This window comes from Herpailurus yagouaroundi, unplaced genomic scaffold, assembly GCF_014898765.1.
Source record: "Herpailurus yagouaroundi ecotype Mexico unplaced genomic scaffold, PumYag 198, whole genome shotgun sequence".
Lineage (NCBI taxonomy): Eukaryota > Metazoa > Chordata > Mammalia > Carnivora > Felidae > Herpailurus > Herpailurus yagouaroundi.
This window is the reverse complement of record NW_024412429.1, coordinates 28,757,105-28,780,493: the sequence shown is the minus strand read 5'-3', so window position 1 is coordinate 28,780,493 and position 23,389 is coordinate 28,757,105. Positions and strand designations below refer to the sequence as shown.

At 42.3% G+C, this 23,389-nt stretch overlaps 1 protein-coding gene across 1 annotated transcript; it reads right to left on the bottom strand.

Annotated features, from left to right (window-relative positions):
• Window positions 1–899: 899 nt before the first annotated feature.
• IFNGR1 (interferon gamma receptor 1) lies at window positions 900–23,327 on the bottom strand. Its single transcript, XM_040449067.1, has 7 exons — window positions 23,122–23,327; window positions 12,459–12,573; window positions 11,598–11,761; window positions 9,624–9,793; window positions 7,305–7,491; window positions 3,984–4,111; window positions 900–2,036 (listed from the first exon to the last, which is right to left on the bottom strand). The coding sequence occupies exons 1-7, from the start codon at window positions 23,204–23,206 to the stop codon at window positions 1,476–1,478; spliced, it is 1,410 nt and encodes a 469-aa protein (XP_040305001.1). The 5' UTR covers window positions 23,207–23,327; the 3' UTR covers window positions 900–1,475.
• Window positions 23,328–23,389: the final 62 nt, after the last annotated feature.

Genomic DNA, 23,389 nt, shown 5'->3' with positions numbered 1-23,389 from the left:
AGAGGGAGAGAATCCCAAGCAAATTCCATGCTCAACAGAGCCCGACGTGGGGCTCGATCCCACAACCCTGGGATGATGGCCTGAGCTGAAATCAAGAGTCAGACGCTTAACTGACTAAGCCACCCAGGCACCCCTTCATCTGTACTTTTAAGTGAAGAGAAATATTTCTACATGGTTTGTTAATTTACTCAGAGAGGTGTATTTAAAAATTTGGGGGGGGGTCAATTAATTCATTTGAATCTTAAAATTACTACCCTCTTAGTAATTCCCAGGAACTCCTTGTGTAATATAGAAATCAACTCTTGGTTTGCCTCTTGCTGGGACTCTCTCTTTATACTACATGCTTCTCAGGGCTCCCACCCACCCCAATGGCTTTGACCACCATCGTTATGCTAGAGACCCCTCAATCTTAATACTCTACAAAAAAAATCTGCCTTTTTGTTTCTTCCCCAAAGAGCTTGGGACAGCGTTCTGTACATTGGATGTTAAATATTGAAATACAGACGTAGGGGGCGTCTGGGTGGTTCACTTGGTTAAGCGTCCGACTTTGGCTCCGGGTCATGATCTTGCAGTTGGTGAGTTCAAGCCCCATATCGGGCTCTGTGCTGACAGCTCAGGGTCTGGAGCCCTGCTTCAGATTCTGCGTCTCCCTCTCTCTGCCCCTTCCCCACTTGCACTTTGTCTCTTAAAAATAAACACTAAAAAAAAAAATAAAAAAAAAAATAAATCCAGACATAAAAGGACCATTCTTAAAGATTAGATTATTTTAGGACTGCTTTGAAGATTAGATATGAATAATTACGAAACAATTCTATAGTCTTACTACGTGGAAACAAGCAAATGGATAAAAAAAAATATCAGGTTAACTGCCTGAGTGCTTGAATAAATGAGTACAAAAATGAATTTTAAACATATTTTATTTACAAATATCTAAATACAACGTTCCATACAAAATATATACATGTGTGTATTTACATATTCTTTATGAAGTCTATTGACTTGCATTAGATTTTGAATTCACGTTTGGAAAATTTTCACGATTTCTTCTCAAAGTGAGCATTTAAAAATACTATGGACATAGCCTTGCAAAAACAAATAACACGCTAAGGCACAGAAAAGGAAAACAAAACAAAACAAAACTAGTTTACAACTGGAAGTGATTAGAAAGGACCTGAGGCATCTCACGCACTGTCGTAGGAAGTGCGTGTTCACTGATAATGCAAGCTGGATGGAAAAGTTCCTAAAGTTCCTAATGTGACAACGGTTTGTTTCTTTACAGCTTCTGCAGTTTTCCGGCCAAATCTGACAGTGCCACAGAGGCTCTTTGCCCTTTATGTAAACCAAAATACTACTGTATTTGGTTAATGTCGACAAAGAAACGGCTTCTAAAATCATGATCTCTTCATGAAATCGAGGCAGAAAAACCGTCTGGGGAAAAAGGTAGATCCTTCTGAGATGGCGCATCTTCTCTGATCTCAGGAAAACTCTTTGGAATCTGCTGTAAGCCTGTAACCGATCAAGGATTCCTTACCGCCTTCATCCACCAGCAGATCCACTAATACGTGCGGCTTGTCATAACCAAAGGAGGTGGTCGTGTTTCTCAGCATTACGGACTCCTGTTCCTCGGTCTTTATTTCAGGTTTACTACTTGGGGGAAATTCTGAGTCCGAGAAGCTCTGTGATTCCACAGTGCCACTCTCGGAACCATTTCTGGAGTGATAGGAGTTTAAAGCCACAACACAGGTTTCAGACTGGTTACTATTTGAACGGACAGAATTCTCTCTCATTACCGGGGTCTGAGGGCTATCAGGAGCCATGTCAGAAATAGTCCCTTCAGGGGTCACCACTTGTAGTTCTTCGTGGTGTCCCATTTTTTCCAGACTGTCTTCAGCGGGCAGATCGGAAATTGTCGCTGGAGACAACTGCTCTTCCCAGACCATCTTCTCATTTTCTGAGACAATCGGTTGGTAGGTGATGGGTGATACACATTTTGATTCAGATTTTGTCTCCGAAGAGGCATTTTTCACCACAGAGAGCTAAGGGAAGAAAAATAAATGATGAAACATAATGAATTATTAAACTTAAGTGCACATCCTTAAAAAGAAATGCTCTAAGAATAATGGCCAATGAAATATACTACCAAATGGTATATTTATGGTAATAATATAATGGCATCTGGTGGTTGCCTTTTCTTGCTTTTTAATAAAATATACTATATTAAGATTAAAAAGAAGTTTTTAGAATTTTTAAAAAGTCATCCGCCATCCAACTAGTCCATGTTGCTTTTTCTATGTGACTTCACACGTATGCACATTACATCTATAGCCGGAGAATACCTACTTATAGAATATTCTCACCATTCGCCTTCATAATTACAATTTTTATTATAATCTTCACTGCCTCCTGATTTCTCTATCCTGATTGATTAACGTAATTTCTCTAATCGTAGATATTGAAGTGTTTCCTATTTTTATGATTTATGGAACGTGCTGAAGTGAATATTTTTACACATCTTTTTATTTATGAAGCGGCTTTATAAGAATAAATTCTTGGGGCGCCTGGGTGGCTCAGTCAGTTCAGTGTCCCGACTCTTGATTTTGGCTCAAGTCATGATCTCGTGGTTCATGGGAATGAGCCCCACGTTGGGCTCTGCACTGACAGCAAGGAGCCTGCTTGGGATTCTCTCCCTCTGTCTCTCTCTCTCTGCCCCTCCCCTGCTTGTGTGGGTACTCTCTCTCTCAAAATAATAAATAAACATTAAAAAAATAATAATAATTTCTTGAAGGTAGAATTACTAAGTCAAAGGCTGTGGCACGTTTATGACACTCCTACACCCTCTACCCATTATATGTTTACCTTCCCACCAGCACTGGATTACTTTTCCCACTTTCCACCAGTTTACTACTAGTGGAAGTACTGAATATTCAGGTTTATTTTTCCTTCTCTAGTGGGTGTAAAGTTGTGGACTGCAACGTTGCGTTCTACTTAACTACTTACTTACTTAGTATGGACAAATACTAGAATTCACACGTGAATTCTCTCCTGTTGAGAGAAAGGTGTTTTCAATACAAATTGAAAAGTCTCCTTTGCGTATCATGGATATTGTTCCTGTTATATTTCATCCAAGTAGCTACGATCCTGTTACCTGTAAATGGGCTTTTCATTGCATAAAGGCTTTTATTTATTTTTGGAATGTTTATTTATTTTTGAGAGAAATAAATCATGTTTATTTTTGAATGTTTGTTTATTTCCCACGAGGAGGGGAGGGGCAGAGAGAGAGAGGCAGACAGAGAATCCCAAGCAGGCTCCACACTGTCCGCACGGAGCCCGACACAGGGCTCAGACCCACGAACCGTGAAATCATGACCTGAACCAAAGTTCAACCAACTGCACCCAGGGCATCCAGGCGTCCACACAAAGGCTTTTAAATACTAGACGTTAAAATGTGAAACTTCCGGTCTCATGTGTGACCGCCTTTTCTTCTACAGTCCAACCATAACAGTAGTGTTTCTGTATTTTGAGATTTTCAAACGCCATGCTTTCTTGATGCTGGGCTTTGGCACATACTGTCCCTCAGTACCTGCATAAACTCCTGTCTTTCCATCAAGATTGCTCAAGCCTCACCGCCTCTAGAAAGGCCACAACTAACCAGCACCCTCCAAAGGTGGATGAAGTCCTTGCTGGCCTGTATGGAAAGCTCTGTGTTTGAACACTGTTCACTCACTGAATACTTATCTTTTCCTCCCACTACTCTTGAAGCTCCTTAACAGACTTATCCAACCGTGTTCTTGTTTTGTGCATATACGAAAGCACACGATGTGCAGTAAAAATTATGGGGTTTTGGATGGGTGGTAGACTGAGTGACTGACGATAGGTGATACGCTGCTGAACATCATTCTACTTACAAAATTAAACAACTCTCAAAAAGGTCCAAGTTAACGTGTTAGTGTATACAATTAAAGAAAAATATTTAAATATTTTACCAGGGACTTTGGTAACATGATGGTTCTTCTCTTAAAGGGATTAATCTTCTTAGTGTAACAACATACAAATACCACGACGAGAACTACAAAAAGGAACAGAATAGCAACAACTGGAACCCAAACAGAATCTAAAAAAAAAAGGGAAAAATCACAAATTAGAATTAAGATGGAATGCTGCCGTCTCTGTGAAATAGTTATAAAGCCTTAGTGCTTTGCCCGTCAGGTGATTAATATGGTCCGGACTGCAAAGAGCACTTGCCATAGAAGTCAGATGAGGTGATCAAAGACTCAGGAGCCTGTCCTAGAGACCAAGGTGATTCTTTCCAGCTCTGCGATTCTCCACTTTCTGCAACCATACCTTCATGATGCAAAGTGGCTAGAACAGATTTTTCGTAACAGTTTTCTTGCTTTTTTATTTTTTAATCTCTTTTCACGTGTACTTTTTTTGGAGAGAGACGGACAGACAGACACAGAGAGTGAGTAGGGGGAGGGGCAGAGAGACGGGGAGACACAGAATTTGAAACGGACTCCAGGCTCTTGAAACAGACTCCAGGCTCTGAGCTGTCAGCACAGAGCCCGACGTGGGGCTTGAACCCACAAACTGAGAGATCATGACCCGAGCCGAAGTCGGACGCTTAACCGACTGAGCCACCCAGGCGCCCCTCATAACAGTTTTCTTCATGCCCTGAATATAGGGTGTTTCCAGAGTTACAGTTTTCTCTCCATTAACAAGGCAAAAGAAAGCTTAAAAATCGATCCCTTAAAAAATTCTGGCAATATCTATACCTTTTAAAATAACTGAATCCCACGCCTCAGAATTTTGTTACATTTTATATTCACTTCTAGATGGCAAGTACTTGTAAAGACACACAGACAGGAGCTGTTGCGCAGGAACTAGGTGCCCTTCAACACAAACCAGAGACAATAACATACAATGGGAAAGATTTGTTTCAGAGCACATTTATAATCACTGCTGTGTATTCTGCTCTAATGCTGCTTTTTATTTTCAAAGCACAATCTTCCGCGTTCTAGCTGCACAGTCCTCTCTTTGAAATGAACAGTCCTCTACAGATCACGGTGGTGTTTGACCTCTCTACCGGCATCTTATTACCTTTGATTTCGATTTCAAAGTTACCTTTTTGGAACAGCAACTCTGGAAATTGCTACTAAGGGAATGCTTGTATAACACATTTTATAGGATGTGGAAAAAACGAAGTTATTATGGCAGTAAAGATCAGATAATGACATAACTAACATCAGCGCTGCGTTTAGAAGCACAGTCCAGGCAGGCAAGGAAACTGAGCCACAGTGGTGCCACCATGTGGCCACCGTGCCAGCCCAGTTTATAAACCACATTTTTAAAAACTAAATCTAAGGCATCTGCATTATTTCGAATTTTGTGTGTTAGTAAGAACTTTATTTTTCAAAACAACACAATCCAAGAGAGTGTAAAATGCACTGCATTGCTTTTTTGAAACCCTTTTTTGAAACGCCTATTTGAAACCCTTGTCCTAATGATCTAAAAGTTATCAATATTAGGGGCGCCTGGGTGGCTCAGTCGGTTAAGCGTCCGACTTTCGCCAGGTCATGATCTCGCGGTCCATGAGTTCGAGCCCCGCGTCAGGCTCTGGGCTGATAGCTCAGAGCCTGGAGCCTGCTTCCGATTCTGTGTCTCCCTCTCTCTCTGCCCCTCCCCCGTTCATGCTCTGTCTCTCTCTGTCTCAAAAATAAATAAATGTTAAAAAAAAATTTACAAAAAGTAAATAAAAGTTATCAATATTAAATTTTAGGCCTTTGGTCTAGTTCTTCAGCCTAGATTCCCCTTCTTCAAAAAGGTACTTGTAACAGAAAATTTTTGTTCCCAGGAGATATGTTCTAAAAACAGGCTGACAATCATATATACACAAAGACGTTATCAAAGCATGATCTATCATAGAAAAAATCTGTAAGTAATCTAAAAGTCCAAAATTGGGGAACATTAAATAGAATACACGTTCTACATGATGAAACAGTCTAAAGATATTAGAAAATAGAATAAAGTATGTGAAATAAAATGGAAAAATACTTATAATAAATGCTTAAAGCAGTACACAAAATTACATACACTATACAATATGATCACAGCTATGTAGAAAAAGAGAACAGGATGAGAAAAAAAAAAACACCAAACTGTAACTGAATATTTGGATGACAGAACTATCGATAACTTTGTTTTCTTCTCGCTTTTTAGATTTTATAAATTACCCGTAATGAACATTTAAATTTCATAACTGCAAAGAATGGCCCTAATTTCAGCTAAGGTAGGTGCCCCTTGAGAATGTTAGTCCTAAAGTTCTATTATATGTACCCCCTCACACAAAGAAAGTATGATGAAATAAACTTTTTTTTAAATTTTTTTTTTCAACGTTTTATTTATTTTTGAGACAGAGAGAGACAGAGCATGAACGGGGGAGGGTCAGAGAGAGAGGGAGACACAGAATCTGAAACAGGCTCCAGGCTCTGAGCCATCAGCCCAGAGCCCGACGCGGGGCTCAAACTCACGGACCGCGAGATCGTGACCTGGCTGAAGTCGGACGCTTAACCGACTGCGCCACCCAGGCGCCCCGAAATAAACTTATTTTTAAATAAACTTATCAATATTTATTTTTGGATATTAATTTCTAGTATTCATCCAGTTCACATCACATAAGCCAATGAATATTTTTGCTATTCAGTTTTTAAACTTGCCACCCCCACAAAGAACACTGTAATGGGTACATAACACCTTGCCATGTGGAAATAGTTAAGTTGGCTTCTGTCGCTACGTGCAATCCTGAAGTGCACGCAGTTTTAGGTGTCGTATTTCTTTCTTTCCTAGGTCAAAAGGTCATCATGTGGCTTTCTTTAATCGGCCATTTTATATCTTTTAATGCCTGAGAAATGAGCTTATTTGTACTTTTGAACTTCTCTGAGGAATGGAACCATTGCAGATTTTTAAACGAACAGAGATTTATTGAAACTGCCTCTTTTCTTTTTTTTTTTTTTTTTTTTAAATTTTTTTTTTTTCAACGTTTATTTATTTTTGGGACAGAGAGAGACAGAGCATGAACGAGGGAGGGGCAGAGAGAGAGGGAGACACAGAATCGGAAACAGGCTCCAGTCTCTGAGCCATCAGCCCAGAGCCCGACGCGGGGCTCGAACTCACGGACCGCGAGATCGTGACCTGGCTGAAGTCGGACGCTTAACCGACTGCGCCACCCAGGCGCCCCTGAAACTGCCTCTTTTCAACACCTAGCTCGCTCATCACTCCCTGTGTTTAGGACAAAACCAGCAGAAACTTGCCTTCCATGTGTTTGCCACCCAAAGTGGTAACACAAAGTTCTTTGGACTGTTCAGTCGTAACAAGCCATGTTTCTGAGAATCCTTTTGTCCAAGCACAGTACTCAGAATCCAAAGAGGACACCGGGACAGTTAGATAGCACTGAGTCTCATTGCAATTATCTTCCTCTACATCCGTTTTATATGAGGTCTGCATGGGAACAAACGACAGTGAAAATGTGTGGCTTCTTTTATTCTGCAAAAACAAACAAAATCACCTACATTTACCTGATCAAACCCCTGAAGAGAATATATGGGATGAAAGTTGAACCATGTCTGAAAATAGCGTTGTGGATATCAAATAGTAGGTCAATCTTGTTTCAACACAGCATTATGAACTATCTCCAGTAAAATGTTCTTTTTAGGGATCATACATTTAAAAACTCAAATAGCAAGAATGTTCCCTGGTCGTCGTTAAACCAGCAAACGTTCATTAGTCCCATTCCAGTAGTGCTAGAAACAGGTGGGGAGAGCTATAAACCCATCTGTAGGAAGAATAAGAAAAGTATTTCGCAAAGACTGTAGCAGCTCTTGGCCGTGGTACACAGAAGGGACCGAGGCAGTCGCTGGCAGTTTACCATTCATTCCGCCAAAGTGTGCGCATCACCTGTGCCAGGTAGGGCCTGAAGACACGAAGGTAGGACAGCAGTACCTGACCTCAAACAACTTCCGCCAGAGCCGAAAGAAATGTGAGTGATGAGTAGTGCAAGGGGGACCGTTAATGGAACTGGGAATATCCAAACCACAGAGGAGCAAACAATCTTCCGTGTCAGAAAAGACTTCAAAGGGGAGATGAAATGCCAGCTGAACACTGGAAAATGAGTAGAAATTTGCCAAAGGTGAGTGGGCGGAGAAGGGCATTCCGTAAAGAGCACGGCACCCACAGGGAACTAAGAACACAACAGCAGTTCGCCAAAGCACAAGTACAATTCGGGTGAGAAGGGACGGGGAGACAGAAAGCTGGAAAGGACGCAAGAGGCCAAATCACGAGGGTCTCGCAGGCCACGCCACAAGAGGGAATTCAGGCCTTAACTGTGTAGCTGGTGGGGATTTGCTAAAGGGTTTCAGGCGGTGAAGTACTATGGTTAGATGTGCACGTCAAGAGGACAGCTCTCTGCTAAGCATCTAGAGTCAAGTTTTAAAAATCTAAGTCTGATGTCACTCCTCCCGCTTAAATCTTCCCAGAGGCACAACACCTCAGTCAGAATAAAAGTCAAATCCTTCCAGTGCCCCACCGGATGTGGCCCCCCCAGTGACCTCTGACCTCATCCGCTCCCGGGCTCTGCTGAGTCCCGCTGCTCTTCACGTGCCCAGTGTGCTTTTGCCAGATTCTCTGCCTGAAACATTCTCCCCAGACGTGCCCCCTGGGGCTCACCTCCTAACCTTCCCCTGCACTGGCCGCAGTAACCCCTTCCCTGCTCCAACCACCCTACCGAAGACCACTAGCGCCCCCAATGCTGCTGCCCATCTCCCCCCTCCCTGCTTTGTTTCTCTGCTTCGCGCATCACCAGAGGTTTGTCTAGAACACGCAGAGCATGTGCTTGACAAACACTATTAAATAAAGCAGCGGCAGTGCCGTGTAGAATGGATGGACTAGCACAACTCCAGTCCAGGCGTGGGCTGCACACCGGTGCCAGAATGCAAGTACATCCCCACTGCAGTACTGCTACTTTTTCTTTCCAAAACAATGATTTCCGATCACAGCTTCATGTTACGTTACATCACTACCAATGCAGAAGGAAAGATTAAAATGATCCTCACTTTGCCAGGGAAGAAATAAACAGGTTTAAGATCCTCAAACAGGACCATGCTGTTAAATGAGGCAAAGACACCAGTGCTAGTGATGAACTCCAAGCCAGTTCCCTCCACCAGCACTCGTTTAGGTCGTGTTTCTTTTCTTTTCTTTTTTTTACATTTATTTATTTATTTTTGAGAGAGAGAGAGAGAGAGACAGAGCACAAGAGGGGGATAGGCAGAGGGAGAAGGAAACACAGAATCCAAAGCAGGTTCCAGGCTCCGAGCTGTCAGCAGAGCCTGATGCGGGGCTTGAACTCACAAACTGTGAGATCATGACCTGAGCCGAAGTCAGATGCTCAACCGACTGAGCCACGCAGGCGCCCCTAGGTCGTGTTTCTTAACAAAACCTATGGTAAGGTCTATGATCCGTAAGTCTTGTCTGAATGTTCATAAGCATTCTACTATTGTTACACTACATGCGGAAACAACTTCACGTGAGCAACAGAAAACCTGCCATTTTGGAAAAGATGAAATGGAAACACATACCTCATTTCCATTTATTCTCAGATGCACCTCGTACTTGAATGAGTAACAATTTTCTTCACCATATATGGCTACTGGCTCCATTCCACTTATAATAGCTAAAGGGTGAAATATGTCAATAATGATGTGTTTTTCCATGTTTCTGATGCCCAGTTCAGGTGGTCCAATTTTCCCTGTGGTTGGGGGGGGGGGGGGCCGGACAAAAAAAAAAAATGCAGAATTAGTATTCCCCTGGAACTTTATAATACATTGCATAAAACTGCCAAAATCAATCAATCTACTCTTTCTGTTGTTGTTCTAATGCAGGATCATGTTTAAACCATTCCACAAAGATCTAGATGATATTCTATATGTTCTTAATAAAGGGGCGCCTGGGTGGCTCAGTCGGTTAAGCATCTGATCTTGGCTCAGGTCATGGTATCTCACAGTCTGTGGGTTCAAGCCCCACGTCAGGCTCTGTGCTGACAGCTCAGAGCCTGGAGCCTGCTTCGAATTCTGTGTCTCCCCCTCTCTCTGCCCCTCCCCTGCTTGTTCTCTTTCTAAAATAAATAAACACTTTTAAAAAATAATTTAAAAAAATGAATGTTCTTAATAAATGTTTAATTAATCTCAAGCAGGAAGTATTCTTATCTAACCTAAACTTCTCTTTAGCAGTTTAAATTCTAGTCCTAAAGGAAAACAAGCAGTTGGGTCATGAGCTCTGGTCCTGAGTTCTGGTAAAAAAAACAAAAACAAAAACAAAAAACCTTACCATAATAGAAGCTCTGTTAAGTTATTTTTCCTTTTCCTTTGGTTCTGGTAGATTAAAAAGGAAACCTGTTCTCTAAAAAATGTTTCAGAAAAGGCATTTTAGTTACCTTTGAACACTCACTGAAACTCTTTGTACCTCCAACACCTATAGATGTCTGGCATGAGGCTCTTATAAGAGTTTGCTAAATAGATTCAATTTTTAGAGTGAAAATCAAAACTAGATATTTATTCACTTCACAAATATTTATTATGTGTCCCTGATGCTTGAGACTTTGCTGGTGAGCCATTTACCTATTCTTCACATATTTATTGCACACTTACCATGTACCAGGCAGGTTTATTTTTATCTTCAGGGCCTGGCATATTTTCTAGCACATGGTGTGCCCTTGATAAATCTGTGTGGGAAAAATCTGATATACAGATGGGCACAGTTCACAGATGACAAAGGCATGGACTCGAGGGAATAAAATTATTTCAAGGGCAAGTGGAGGAAGGGCCAATGGAAGAGACTGGGTACGCACAGCTGAAGCGTAGGAGCAGAATCAAGGCCATAGTGGAAGGAAAGACACGTGGCAACTGAAGAAGGGAGAGAAGTTGAATGGCAAGGCACAAGGGCATAGAAGACTAGGGAGGAGTCACATGATTAATCACTTCTTTACCCACAAGTGAGGGTAGGAGAGCTACAGGTAGGATTTCAATCAGAAAAGAGGAATTGGTGCTGAAGATTCTGGAGCTTAAAGTCATAACTCAGATCAGGTATGCCATGGGGATGCGATGCTGGCAGGAGAAAGGGCTGACAATCACTGGGGTTGAGGAGACTGCAGAAATCTAAAATTTCTTAATGTATTAAGTTGGTATATAAAATTCCCAAGGGCCTTGGGGACTGGGCACACGGAGGAAGAACGAGACCAGGTGCCCCTGGCCTCGGTAAGTGTAACCGAGCAAGGAGCGTTGGAGGAGGGGAGCGGGGGGAGGCCGGTGCAGAGCCCAGCAGGGCAGCACCGATCCGTGTTTACAGGGAGTAGAAATGCAATGGTTTAGACGGGGCAAAGTGATGGGCACCTCTCATCCCTATTTTGTGGAGCTCAGGGAAAGAGGAAGATACAAACTCCCTAAATTCTTCCAAAGGTTTTCTGGGCATTGCGATAATTTTTAGCAAGTGCTAATAAAAGCAAATACGTACAGAAGACGTGTGTCAGTATTTTCAAATTTCAAAATTCTACTCACCTTGTTTACACAAAATAAATTCTTTGGACTCTGCATAGGCTGATTCTTTTTGTCCAAGTCTAGCTTTAATTCTGGCCCAGAGAGAAAGTGATGGATCGGTAATTGCGGAAAAGATATTACAAGAATGATGAGAGGTATTGCAGGCATCAACCCAGATTGCCTCCCTAAAATGAAGACGAGTAAAGAAACAAGGATAACTTTTGTTAATCTGTACACTTCAATCATCTCTGTCTGTGCTTTGCTTTTCACTCACAGCATGGAGCTGGTAGCTGGTCGAAAGAGCTAAGAACAGGACGGAGAAGCCGGACAAAGGAGGAAGCCCTTACTCTGGTTAGAAGTCCTATAAATTCCTTTACAATAAAGAGGCTCAATTCAAAATACAACACCTGAACAAAGTATATTCCATATGTAATTGTAAAAAATCTGGTCTTTAAACAATTCTAGATTCTATTAATATCGATAATCATTACTTGATTGCAGAACCTAACACATTACAAAGACTCTTAACAGGAACTCCTAAAATTGTTCTGAAATTCTCATCTTTCTGCTAAACAACACATTCACTATGGCAAGTAAGATGACCTCACTTTTAATACGAATTCTAAGCTTTATTTGTCATGCCTTGAAAAATTCTGAAAGTTGCTGAGACTCCTCTACTTGAATTTGACAGGAAGAAGAACTAAAAGGCAGGAAGTCTTGTGAAAATAACTAATTTGCGTCCTTAGAGCTTCTGGAAGTCTACAAGCAGTTTAGGAAGTTCTGCCACATGGGAAAGGAAGATGATGGGGCAAAACACAGTCATGGAAAGTACAAAGACCTAGGCAAAGTAGAATAAAAAGGATGAAAAGAGTTAACACTTACCCATAGTTCTTTACCTGTACGATAAAAACAGGGGTCTGTGACATGGTCGGGTAGTCCCAAGATAGGACAGTATTAAAGTTATAGGCCTTAATTTCAATATTCGTTGGTTTTGGCACTGTAAGAGATTCAAAAAGTAAAATGGGCAATTGTAAGAAACTAACATTAACATTAGAAAACCTCACAAAGAGCCATGGTAGCCGAATACGTATTTTGAAGAAAGGTAGAATTTGCCAGAACAGACTATACAATTATTTAATTGAGATGTATAAAAATTAATTTTATTGGAAAATGTATAGAGTTCTGATTCACTTTAAATTACTGAAACAACACTGGGATACACGGGAAATACAAGTATCGTAAAGGCCATAAATTCCTCTCATGTTTTGCGAGTTTTTATGAACAGATGCACTACCTGTTGTAATAATAATCCTGAATTCGTTTAATCACTAGCATTTCCTATATTTGATACCACAGATTGCCTTCAATGTCTAGAGAGCTGGCTACCCCAAGCGATGGCCAATTTCAGTCTAAAATACCATCCGGGCTCTCAACTCTCTACCCGGTATCGTTACACACGTTCAGCACCTCGTCTCTAGCCCAGGAATAGCAGCCTAATAACGGCCTGAAGGAGCCATCCACCACTTGAGTTTCACTAACATTTTGCTCTCTGGGGTGTGCAGGGCTTTTCACAAAACACGCCCAATATTTCTTCTCCCTTTTGCTCTTTTAAACCATTTTAGAAAGGGTTTGCTAACATGGGAGTCCCATGAGAGAACAGGCAGAAGTCACTTTAACATCTTGTTACTATTTATGAAAAGCAGCCCCGTATTCCCCCCTGCTCAGTGTAGACGGCTGTTGTCTATCACCCCTTGAAAAACAAACATACACATACATCTCCTCCCTTCCTCCTTTTCTTTCTCCTTCCTTCTCTCCTACCCTTCCCTTCTTTATGAGTGAACATGAAGATACAGAGTTGGTGATACGACCTCAATTTTAAGATTATTCAATCCTACCTATCTGAAAACCATTAAACATAATATAATTACAATTAAAATAAATGAATAGCAATGTGGTCAGTGCAGTGGCTTACAAACATAAGTCATCATCAGCCTCAAAAATTCTAAGATAGGGGAGCCTGGGTGGCCCAGTCAGTTAAGCGTCCAACTCCTGATAACAGCTCAGGTCTTGATCTCAGGGTCATGAGTTCAAGCCCTACACTGGGCTCTGCATTGAGCATGGAGCCTACTTAAAAAAAAAAAAAAAAAAAAAAAAAAAATCTGAGAGCTAAAGTGTTTTTTTTTTTTAAAGGTACTCCAGCTGATAATGATGATTACTTAGGGTTGTATAACGTGGATGGGCTCCAATAAGAAAAATACTCCCTGGGCTGGACATTAGGAAGTGTTGGGTTCTTTCTTCGCTATACTGCTAGTCATTTCAGATTTCCTGATCTGTCACGTGAGGTGTTAATTTCACATATATAAGGTATTTCCTTACTATTAAAGGAAACACCTCCTAGATTTCTTCCCAAAGCAAAAATTCCAATATTCAAATCCAAGCTGGTGCATTGCTTTAATTTCCAATTATTTCACACTCGTATTATCTTTTTTTAAAACCTTTATTTATTTTTGAAAGAGAGACAGAGTGTGAGCAGGGGATGAGCAGAGAGAGAGAGGGAGACACAGAATCCAAAGCAGGCTCCAGGCCCTGAGCTGGCAGCACAGAGCCCGACACGGGGCTTGAACCCACGAACCGCAAGATCATGACCTGAGCCAAAGTCAGATGCCCAACCGACCAAGCCACCCAGGCGCCCCTCACACTTGTATTACCTTTTTAAAGCAGAACACGGATCAAGAATTATTTAGGTAAAAAATACAGACTTATGGGCAATTAAATTCTAAGGTCTTTCCTCCCGGCCCCCCCCCCCCCCCCCTTTTCTGGCTATTTTCTTCCTTGATATCAGTGGTTTTCAACAAGAGATGATTTTTTTTTGTCCCCGAAGGGACATTTGGCACTGTCTGGAGACATTTTTGGTTCTCACTACTGGGTGTAGTGGTAGGGTACTCGTAATTTTTTTTTATTATTTAGGAGGAAAAACGAATTTAAAAACAATATTTTTGATACTCCAATATATTTTTCATGGCTTCTCCCGCAATGAATAGCTTTACTGCCAAAATGTCTAACTTCCATATTACTTATTAAGCAGTGTGACAATCTGTGCCAAAAGGTCGAGATTACGAAGCTGGGAGGATGTCTCACAGATTCAGATACTACATACTTATCCTGCGTATGCGCTTTCTGCAGCCTGTGATCAGACACCTGCAAGTTTTCCATTTGCTCTTCCTGAAATACAGCTGACAGCTGTTGGTACCTATCATCTTTGGTTCTCTAAGCAATTTCCTTGCAGGCGAGCCAGAAAGCACTGGCCTTGCCAGATTTAGCCCTGGTTGTTCTCTTTTGCTTTTTGGTAGAGCAACCATGACCCTACTTAGCAGGGGGTACCGGAGCTTTCTTTTTCTAGGTTTTTAGAAATGTTTTTATATGCTTGCACCTCAATTCATGAAACGACCTAGTCTCAAACAGTTTATAGTCTGTGGTTGAGAAGGAAATACAAGGCACTCCCCGCCCCAGGTTCAATTCAACATTAATATCAAATAATATCCACACATATACACCTAATTTTCAACCTAAGATAGGTACTGGATGCTAAGAAAACTCATAATGAATCTGAAATTCTCTCAGAAGCCATTTCTTAATTTCCGCCTCCTTTGCCTCTCCAGAGGCTGAGAATTTTCAAACCACCAGGTTCTGGTTCTTATTTAACAGTCATTCTCCTGCCTACTCTCTCTAGTCCTGCATTTTACTCTAAGAAGCAAGAAGAAACCACGTGGCACCTTCAGCACTGCTCGGAGACCTCCCCGCCAGGTCGTGCCGGGCACCAGGCACATTTCCTATTCTACAGACTCCCTGTTCCTGAAAGCCCACAGCGTGGCTAAGCTTTCTGCCTCTGGTAACTAGGACCTGACTTCCTCCAGTTTCCAGTAAAAGTGAGTTCTTCACTGCCTTTTGAATCTCTTAAAAAAAAAAAAAATTATGCCCAATAGGAATGACTTTTAAATTGTATAGACTCCAACTGAGATTCCTGTATTTGAGAAACAGGCATATAGAAGCCAACCTATATAAGAGTATTAAGTAAAGTGCATTTATATTTAAGAAGTTACTGAATCATAATTATAAAACCACACACAACAGTAGACGTGTATATCAGATTAGTTTTTAATGTGAATCAAATGAGGTTTCCCATAATTTAAGCAGAAGCTTGCCCTGGTTAGACTAGAACAAGGGCTTAAGTCACAGCTTTCAAAGCAATCAAGACAGGCAGGTAGTGGAAGGAGGAGGGTCCAATGGATTGTAACAGACAGGCATTACCATTATAGTAAAGGAGAAACTCGGAAGTAACCTGTGGTTTTAATGCTACCAGAAGAGAAACCGTGTGGTTATTACACGTCTGCCTTTGTCATTATTTGCCAAACTCGTAAGGTAAACAGCCATGAGTAGTTTTCTCGTTGTTTCAGAATTTTGTGACCTAAAGTTTAAACTGTTATACATTCAGATTAAAATAATGAAGGCTTACAGCAAATTTCTATTCATAAGAAATTTACCTTCTATCAATAAAAATGTGTGGAGAAACAGCAAGAGGATTATCTATAGAGTTTAGGGAGAGATCCTACTAGAGTATCTAATGCAGTTAAGTAATGTTATGGATTTCTCCATCTCTGGAAAATGCCCAACTAGCTTTCTGGGACTCCGGTTGTTTTTGGAAATGGATTCAGTTATTTGATGCATTGTGTCTACAAACAACCCAGAATAAACTTCAGCTGTTTTAAAATCTGCTTCCCAGGATGCCTCTTAGGGGATTTAACAAAACTAAACAGAGGAAAGAAGAATCAGTTCTTTATCACACTGGGGGGGGGGGGGGGGGGAAGGGAGAGTTCTGGTTATAATCAACTGTTTCCTCTTGATAAACTGGGAGAGACAGGATATGGAAAAAGAGCAAGAGGAGGACAGAAAAACTGACGGAGATCAGCACGTGAGGGAGCAGCGCCACAAAACAGGGCAATGGGGATGTCACCGAAGACCAAAAGCCAGAACGGCTCTGTCCTAATTGCTGGGGACAGCAGCAGAGGGGAAGCAGGGAACTACAGACATCTCCAGGTCTCTTCTGCGTGGATGCTAACCGGAGAACAGGCTGCACCTGCCCCCCCCATTCCATAAGCACCAACAGCATCTGCGCCGTGACTGAAAAGCGACAGCCACAGGAACTCTTCACCAATGTGAACACAGCAGCAAAGACTATAAAAGACGGGCACATCTAAGGCAGAACAGAGCTCTGCAGTCTGAAGACATCCGTTTGACAATCTGCCTGCCAACCTCTCTACGGGAAGGACACGCTGAGAAGCATAAAGAAAGATACAGGGGTCAGGAATTAAATTGTTTTGGGGGATTCTACGCCATCTGACACTACAAGTCAAACACAAATGCTCCAGATGAAAGCATCCAGACCCTTCTGTGAATGAACAACTGTCAGAGAAAAGTTCTAACACTTTCCCCAAATGAAAGATGCAGGGCCACCTGCATGTTTTTACATGCAGGGGTCTTACATGCATGTAAGATGTTTTTACAAAGGGTTCTTCCTTCATTGCAAACTGAAAAATGACATGAGAAATTCAGGGGAAGAAAGTGAAAAATACCAAATCAAGACTTATGCATTTCTTTTCCAGAATATATTATGATTACCTCCTGAAAGCTTGTATAGAGCTGACAAAATAGGTATTTTCTTTTTCTTTTTAAATTTTTTCCTTTTTTTGAGAGAGAGAGTACACCCAAGCAGGTGAAAGGGGCAGAGGGAGAGATAGAATCTTAAGCAGGCTCCATGCCGAGCATGGAGCTCGGGGCTCAATCCCATGACCCCAGGATCAGAACCTGAGTAGAAATCAAGAATCGGACGCTCAACCAATGAAGCCGCCCAGGCACCCCAAAATGGCTATTTTCTTAATGCCTTCCAAATTTTTCTCTTAGCAAATAACAGCATCCTCTAGATTTTTTTTTTTAATTTTCTTTTAACGCTTATTTATTTCCGGGAGAGAGAGAGAGAGAGAGAGGGAGCGAGCATGAGTAGGGGAGGGGCAGCGAGAGAGGGAGACACAGAATCCAAAGCAGGCTTCAGGCTGTGAGCTGTCAGCACAGAGCCCGATGCGGGGCTCGAACCCATGAGCTGTGAGATCAGGACCTGAGCCGAAGTCGGACACCTAACCGACTGAGCCACCCAGCTGCCCAAGCAGCATCCTCTAGATTTAAGAATAAAGACGTTTTAAGAATTCTTGCACATGTTTCTTGCACATGTTTCAAGTGTTCATAAAAGTTTTGTACATGAAAATACATTTTTTTAATTCAAACATTTCAGTCTTTTCGGGCTTTGAATCATCCATCACTTTGTGAAACAAATACAAAAACAGTCTGTTTTCTGCTTCTGTTGCTTTCTTATACCTTCGGAAAAAAAGTGTTAGAGCTAAGGGTTCAAATAATAAAATAATTATTGTCCGTAATAAAATTATTACTCTCTACAAAATAGTTCCTCAGCTGGATCAATACGATCAATACTCTTAATATCTCTGCAGTCTGCTCGTCTTCCTGTGTGTGTTCCGGATCTGGTTTTATCATTCACTCTTTCTTAAGCTGTGGAACCCAGAATACAACAGACATGAATGAAATACTATTCTTCCTCTTCTTCTTAAACAGATGGACATATCAACTAGTGGCTTGTGCTGAATTTAAAATTACCCCAAATCCCCCCAGATCTTTTACTCAAACCACCACCCAGTTAGTGCTTATCCAATAAACATCTGCTCAGCCACTTTCTGACCTGAAATGCAGGATTTTACACAGGCTCCCATTTATTCGGTTCCATCTAGAACAAGTGAGCGGCTGAGCCTATTTTAAATTTCTCATAGTTGAAATGGATGAGTTTGATTTCTTTATTTTTTAAATTTAATTATATATATATATATATATATATATATATTTTTTTTTTTTTTTTAAAGGTAGGCTTCACACCCAGTGCAGAGCCCAACACAGGGCTTGAACCCATGACCCTGAGACCAAAACCTGAGCTGAGATCAGAGTCGGATGTGCTCCACTTTATTATGCATTGTCTTAGTTAAGCCACACAAACCATTGTACAAGGGAGTTGAGATTATTACACATATTTTTACCAATGAAAGAACAAAGGCTTAGAGAAGCTACTTAAAGGCAAGACAGTGTAAAGTTTTGCTGGTTTTAGTTAAGAAAAGCTACTGAAGCATCATTTTTATCATAGTTGAATAAAATAAGCAAATGACCTCCATATATAAACTGGAATTGGAGATGATTATTGCTGATGACTTCACAAGTATCTAATTCAAGTAGTTTTACCTGATTTATCATACTACCACAATTATTATGACGGCCACTGTGAAATCTGAACCATGTAATGAAAGGAAATAATTTCTTTGGAACGGACAACGACTGAATGGGTATCTACCGTTCTGATTACTATGTGTTGGGATAACCCAAAATAAAGGGACTCCCGTAGTAAGAAAACTGTAAGCAAACAGATTCCTTCCTGTCAGGAATTCATTTAATTCTGGTTCAATTCTCCTGTTTCTCTGTCCACTTAAAATGGAACCATTAAAACATTGGTCTAGTTCATATAACAACGGTGTGCTGCTACATTGTATCAGATAGCTTGAGGTTTTCCTAGATATAGAACCAAACTGTGGACCTTTCAAAGTCCATACGGATCATGTTTCAGAATAAGCTGAAAAAGAAAACTATTAGCCTGTTCAATAAATCTAATTAAAATGCACTGTCGGAAGTATTCTGAATTTCTGAAATAAGTAAAAATAGGATCCAAAGAAAATCAGGAAAAATTCAAGCACACCCAGAACATTATCCTCAAGTCAGAAAAGAGGCTTTCTCTACTTTATCAGTGGAGAAGGTAAGTTAAGAGCCCCATATCTGTGTGGAAGTACAGTGTGCTCTTTAGGTAATACCCAGAGTGGAAGAGAAAACTCTAAGAAGGGAGACACTGATTCACTTCAAAATATATATGCTACTTTTATAGGTAAAACCGTATGAAAAGCAAAACACCACTGATTATTAGACAGCACACATGGGTTCATTTTCCCTATCCATTCCCTAAGAAATATTAACAGAAGCCCATAACTGTAACACAATACATTCCCAACCACTTAGATTTTGCAGAGACTGGCTATATTCTCTTGCCTGCCTTCCTGTTCCTGCCAGATTCCCTCATCTGAGATGAGTGTGTATTAAGTGTCAGGCACTGGTGAGCCAAGAAAGCTAGCCAAGAGCCAGAAGTAGGTTGTCCTAATGGGTTTTCCTCCTAATCTCTGGAGACTTTACATTTTATTTTATTTATTTATTTATTTATTTATTTATTTATTTATTTATTTATTTTGAGACTTTACATTTTAAACTAACTTTAAAAGCCTAGGGAACACAGCACAAACTAGGGAAATACACTGTAAAAATCTAGGCAAATGTATTGAAAATGCACTGAAAAAAGGAGGGTTGGGTGGGGGGGGGGGTCACTAGCTCTTGTGTTTACAAAATGCTGGGGTACAGAAGGCCATAGGAGTAGATGTTCTTATGGGAGCAGACAGGCGATACTCCCAGGGCTGGCTTCAAGGATATGCAAATTGTGTAATCACAAGGGGGCCCACATTGTTCTAGGTGTTGGAATACAAAAAATGGGAGTTACTCGGTTTCTGCTTTTGAGGATCATGATTATACAGCTAACAGCAAGTGCTAGGAACTGTTGTTAACTTCTCATCCCATCCCGTTTTCACGACAACCATATGATGTAGGTGCTATTGGCATCTCCATTTATGGATGAGAAATCAAGGCACAAAGAAGTCTGCCCCACTTGTAGAGAGGTCACTGGTACTCAGCAGGGAGCTTGGCAGCTGGGCTCCAGAGTCCAAGTTCTTAATTAACCACTCTGCAAACTGCCATTACCTAGGGCAGCTTCCTTGTCTACAAGGACAGTTGCCATATATTGTGGTAAGAGCCTGGACTTTCACACAAGCTACTGGAAAGCAAGAGAGCCTGGCTCAGGAGGGGCCATACTCAGACAGGTGTGGCACATAGTTTAATGCTCCACCTACATCAGGAACCCTAGATACCCTCTTCCTCTCTTCCCACACCCAAACACCGACTCCTGCTGACTCTGACTTTTAAATGTTTTTCAAGCTGTCATCTCTTCTCCATTTAAACTGCCATTTTCATCAATTCCTCCCAACTTAAGCAGCGGCATAACTGGCCTCCCTCTTTTGGGTCTACCCCCAAACTACTGTGTAAGATGAATGGTCTTTCTAAATGGCTTCACTGATCCTGCATAAAATCATTTGTCTTCTTAAAATCCAGTGACTGCCCACCAACTTGAGCAAGGTATAGTGAGTGAGCATATTATTTTGTTGGCTCAGCATCCGTACTCCCTTCAGGAACATTATTTCTCTTCTGGGAACTCCCCTACCACCAGCCTCTGTAACATGGTCCTTCCCATGCCAGCTGGTGGCTGACCCAACCAAGCTGGGCAAATCAGAGCCTTCCCCTGGGATTCTGTCAGAACGGTGGAGGCTGCAAGATGTCAAAACCCAAAAGCTGTCAACATCCATGGTTCCTGCCAAGTAGGAAAAGGTATCCACATCCAGAGTCAATAAGCAGCAAAAGAGTGTCTTGGCACTTTTGACTGACTGGTTCAGCTCTCTGAGGCCCAGATGGCACCTACGCCTTTCTAACCGTTGCTTGGATTCTCTAAGCCAATAAATTCTTCTTTTTGCCTAGGTTAGCCAATGCTATGTTGCTGTCTCTTACACATGACAATGCACTTCATTAACTGGTTCCTACCTCTCTCCCTATCTTAACTTCCCTTGTATCCTCACACACCTATTCTACAGTGATAACCCTTAGTATTCCACTAATTCAACATGCTGTTTCACACTTCTCCCTCTGCACACACAACTCTCTCTCTACCTCCAGCTCCAGCTTCAACTCTGGGGTGATCTTTCTCTGGGAAGTCCTCCCTGAATCCCCTCGTCAGATTCTGGTACCTCTATCTTGCTTTCCAGTGGCTTGTGTGAAAGTCCAGGCTCTTATCATAATATATGTCCTTGTAGACAACTAAGCTGCCCTAGGTAATGGCAGTTTGCAGAGTGGTTAAGAACTTGGACTCTGGAGCCCAGCTGCCAAGCTCCCTACTGAGTGCCAGTGACCTCTCTAAAGTGGGGCAGGCCTCTTTGTGCCTTGATTTCTCATCCATAAATGGAAATGCCAATAGCACCTACTTCATACGGTTGTGGTGAAAACGGGATGGGATGAGAAGTTATCAGTGTGTACCCAGCACTTACTGTTAGCTATCTAATCATGATCCTCGAAAATAGAAACCGAGTAACTCCCATTTTTGTATTGACAACGTCTGGAACAATACCTGTCCCAAGGAATGACTAATTGCTTGTTTGTGTGACTCTTATAGAGCAGTCCAAAGGACAGCTGGATACGAATACAGCACACCTAACAGGAGCTCACAGAGGAAGTCATAATACAGAGGTTTGGACCCAGAGTTGGCCAACGGTGGAGGAGGGTGGGTCTCCTTGACCCCTTCCAGGCAGCTGCTAACTGTGGGCACTGAGCAGACACTCAAGACTGATGGGGTTTCTGATATTTTAGATTTAACCCTGTTGCAGGAAAGATTCGCTGATTTCACTGGAGTTCCTAATCATCATTACCCCGAGCTTTGGAAAGCGTATTCCCAGCACTTATTTCCGGAGAAATCTCAGCGAGCAGGAGGAAAAAAAAATGCTCGGAGGAACTAAGCTAAGTGAAGAGACGCACAGCCTGACAAATCCGCTCCTGAATTCACACACTACACGACTTCCAGACTTAGATGTAAGATGGCCAGTCACTGCCACTTAATGATTCTCAGTTGGAGAAAGAACAATTCTCTCTTAAGGATTTTGGGTCCACCCTAAGGATATTTAAGTCATGAGCGCTGGCCACCGTCTACAAAATGCTGATCGATGGGGCGCCTGGGTGGCGCAGTCGGTTAAGCGTCCGACTTCAGCCAGGTCACGATCTCGCGGTCCGTGAGTTCGAGTCCCGCGTCAGGCTCTGGGCTGATGGCTCAGAGCCTGGAGCCTGTTTCCGATTCTGTGTCTCCCTCTCTCTCTGCCCCTCCCCCGTTCATGCTCTGTCTCTCTCTGTCCCAAAAATAAATCAACGTTGAAAAAAAAAAATTCAAAATGCTGATCGGGAAACTCACTTACTTGAAAATGACTTAAAAGAACTGGAGGACCGAGAGGCGAGTTTTGTCATTTCAGCAACAACGGAAGAGGAGAGAAAAAGGGAACTTAAGTCCGCGGACGGCGCAGACCTGCGTGGCCTTCCCGGCGGTCGCGAAGACGTTCCGGGGCGACCGGGAACCCGGTGCGAGGTCTGAGGCTAAGTAGGACGCGGCCGCGCGGGGCGTGCTTCCAGATTCCTTAGTCCGGTCCCCCCCCCCCCCCCCCCCCCCCCACCGGCCGCCGCCCTGCCGAGAGCTACATACCCGAAGACAGCTCCAGATCCGCGGCGTTAATCTCAGCCCTACTCCCGACCTGGAAGACGAGGACGAGCAGAAGGAGGAGAGCCATGCTGCCCGGGGGTGCCTCGAGGTGCGGCCCTGAGAATAGGGCGTCCAGCCTGCAAGCCGACCCCCGCGTCACTTCCGGACCAGAGGACCAACACTCCAACGGGAGGACGGACCCGCAAGCAGTGGAGGAGCCAGAGTGGAGAGGCGGGGCCAGAGCACGAAGGCGGGGCCCCGGGGGGCGGGG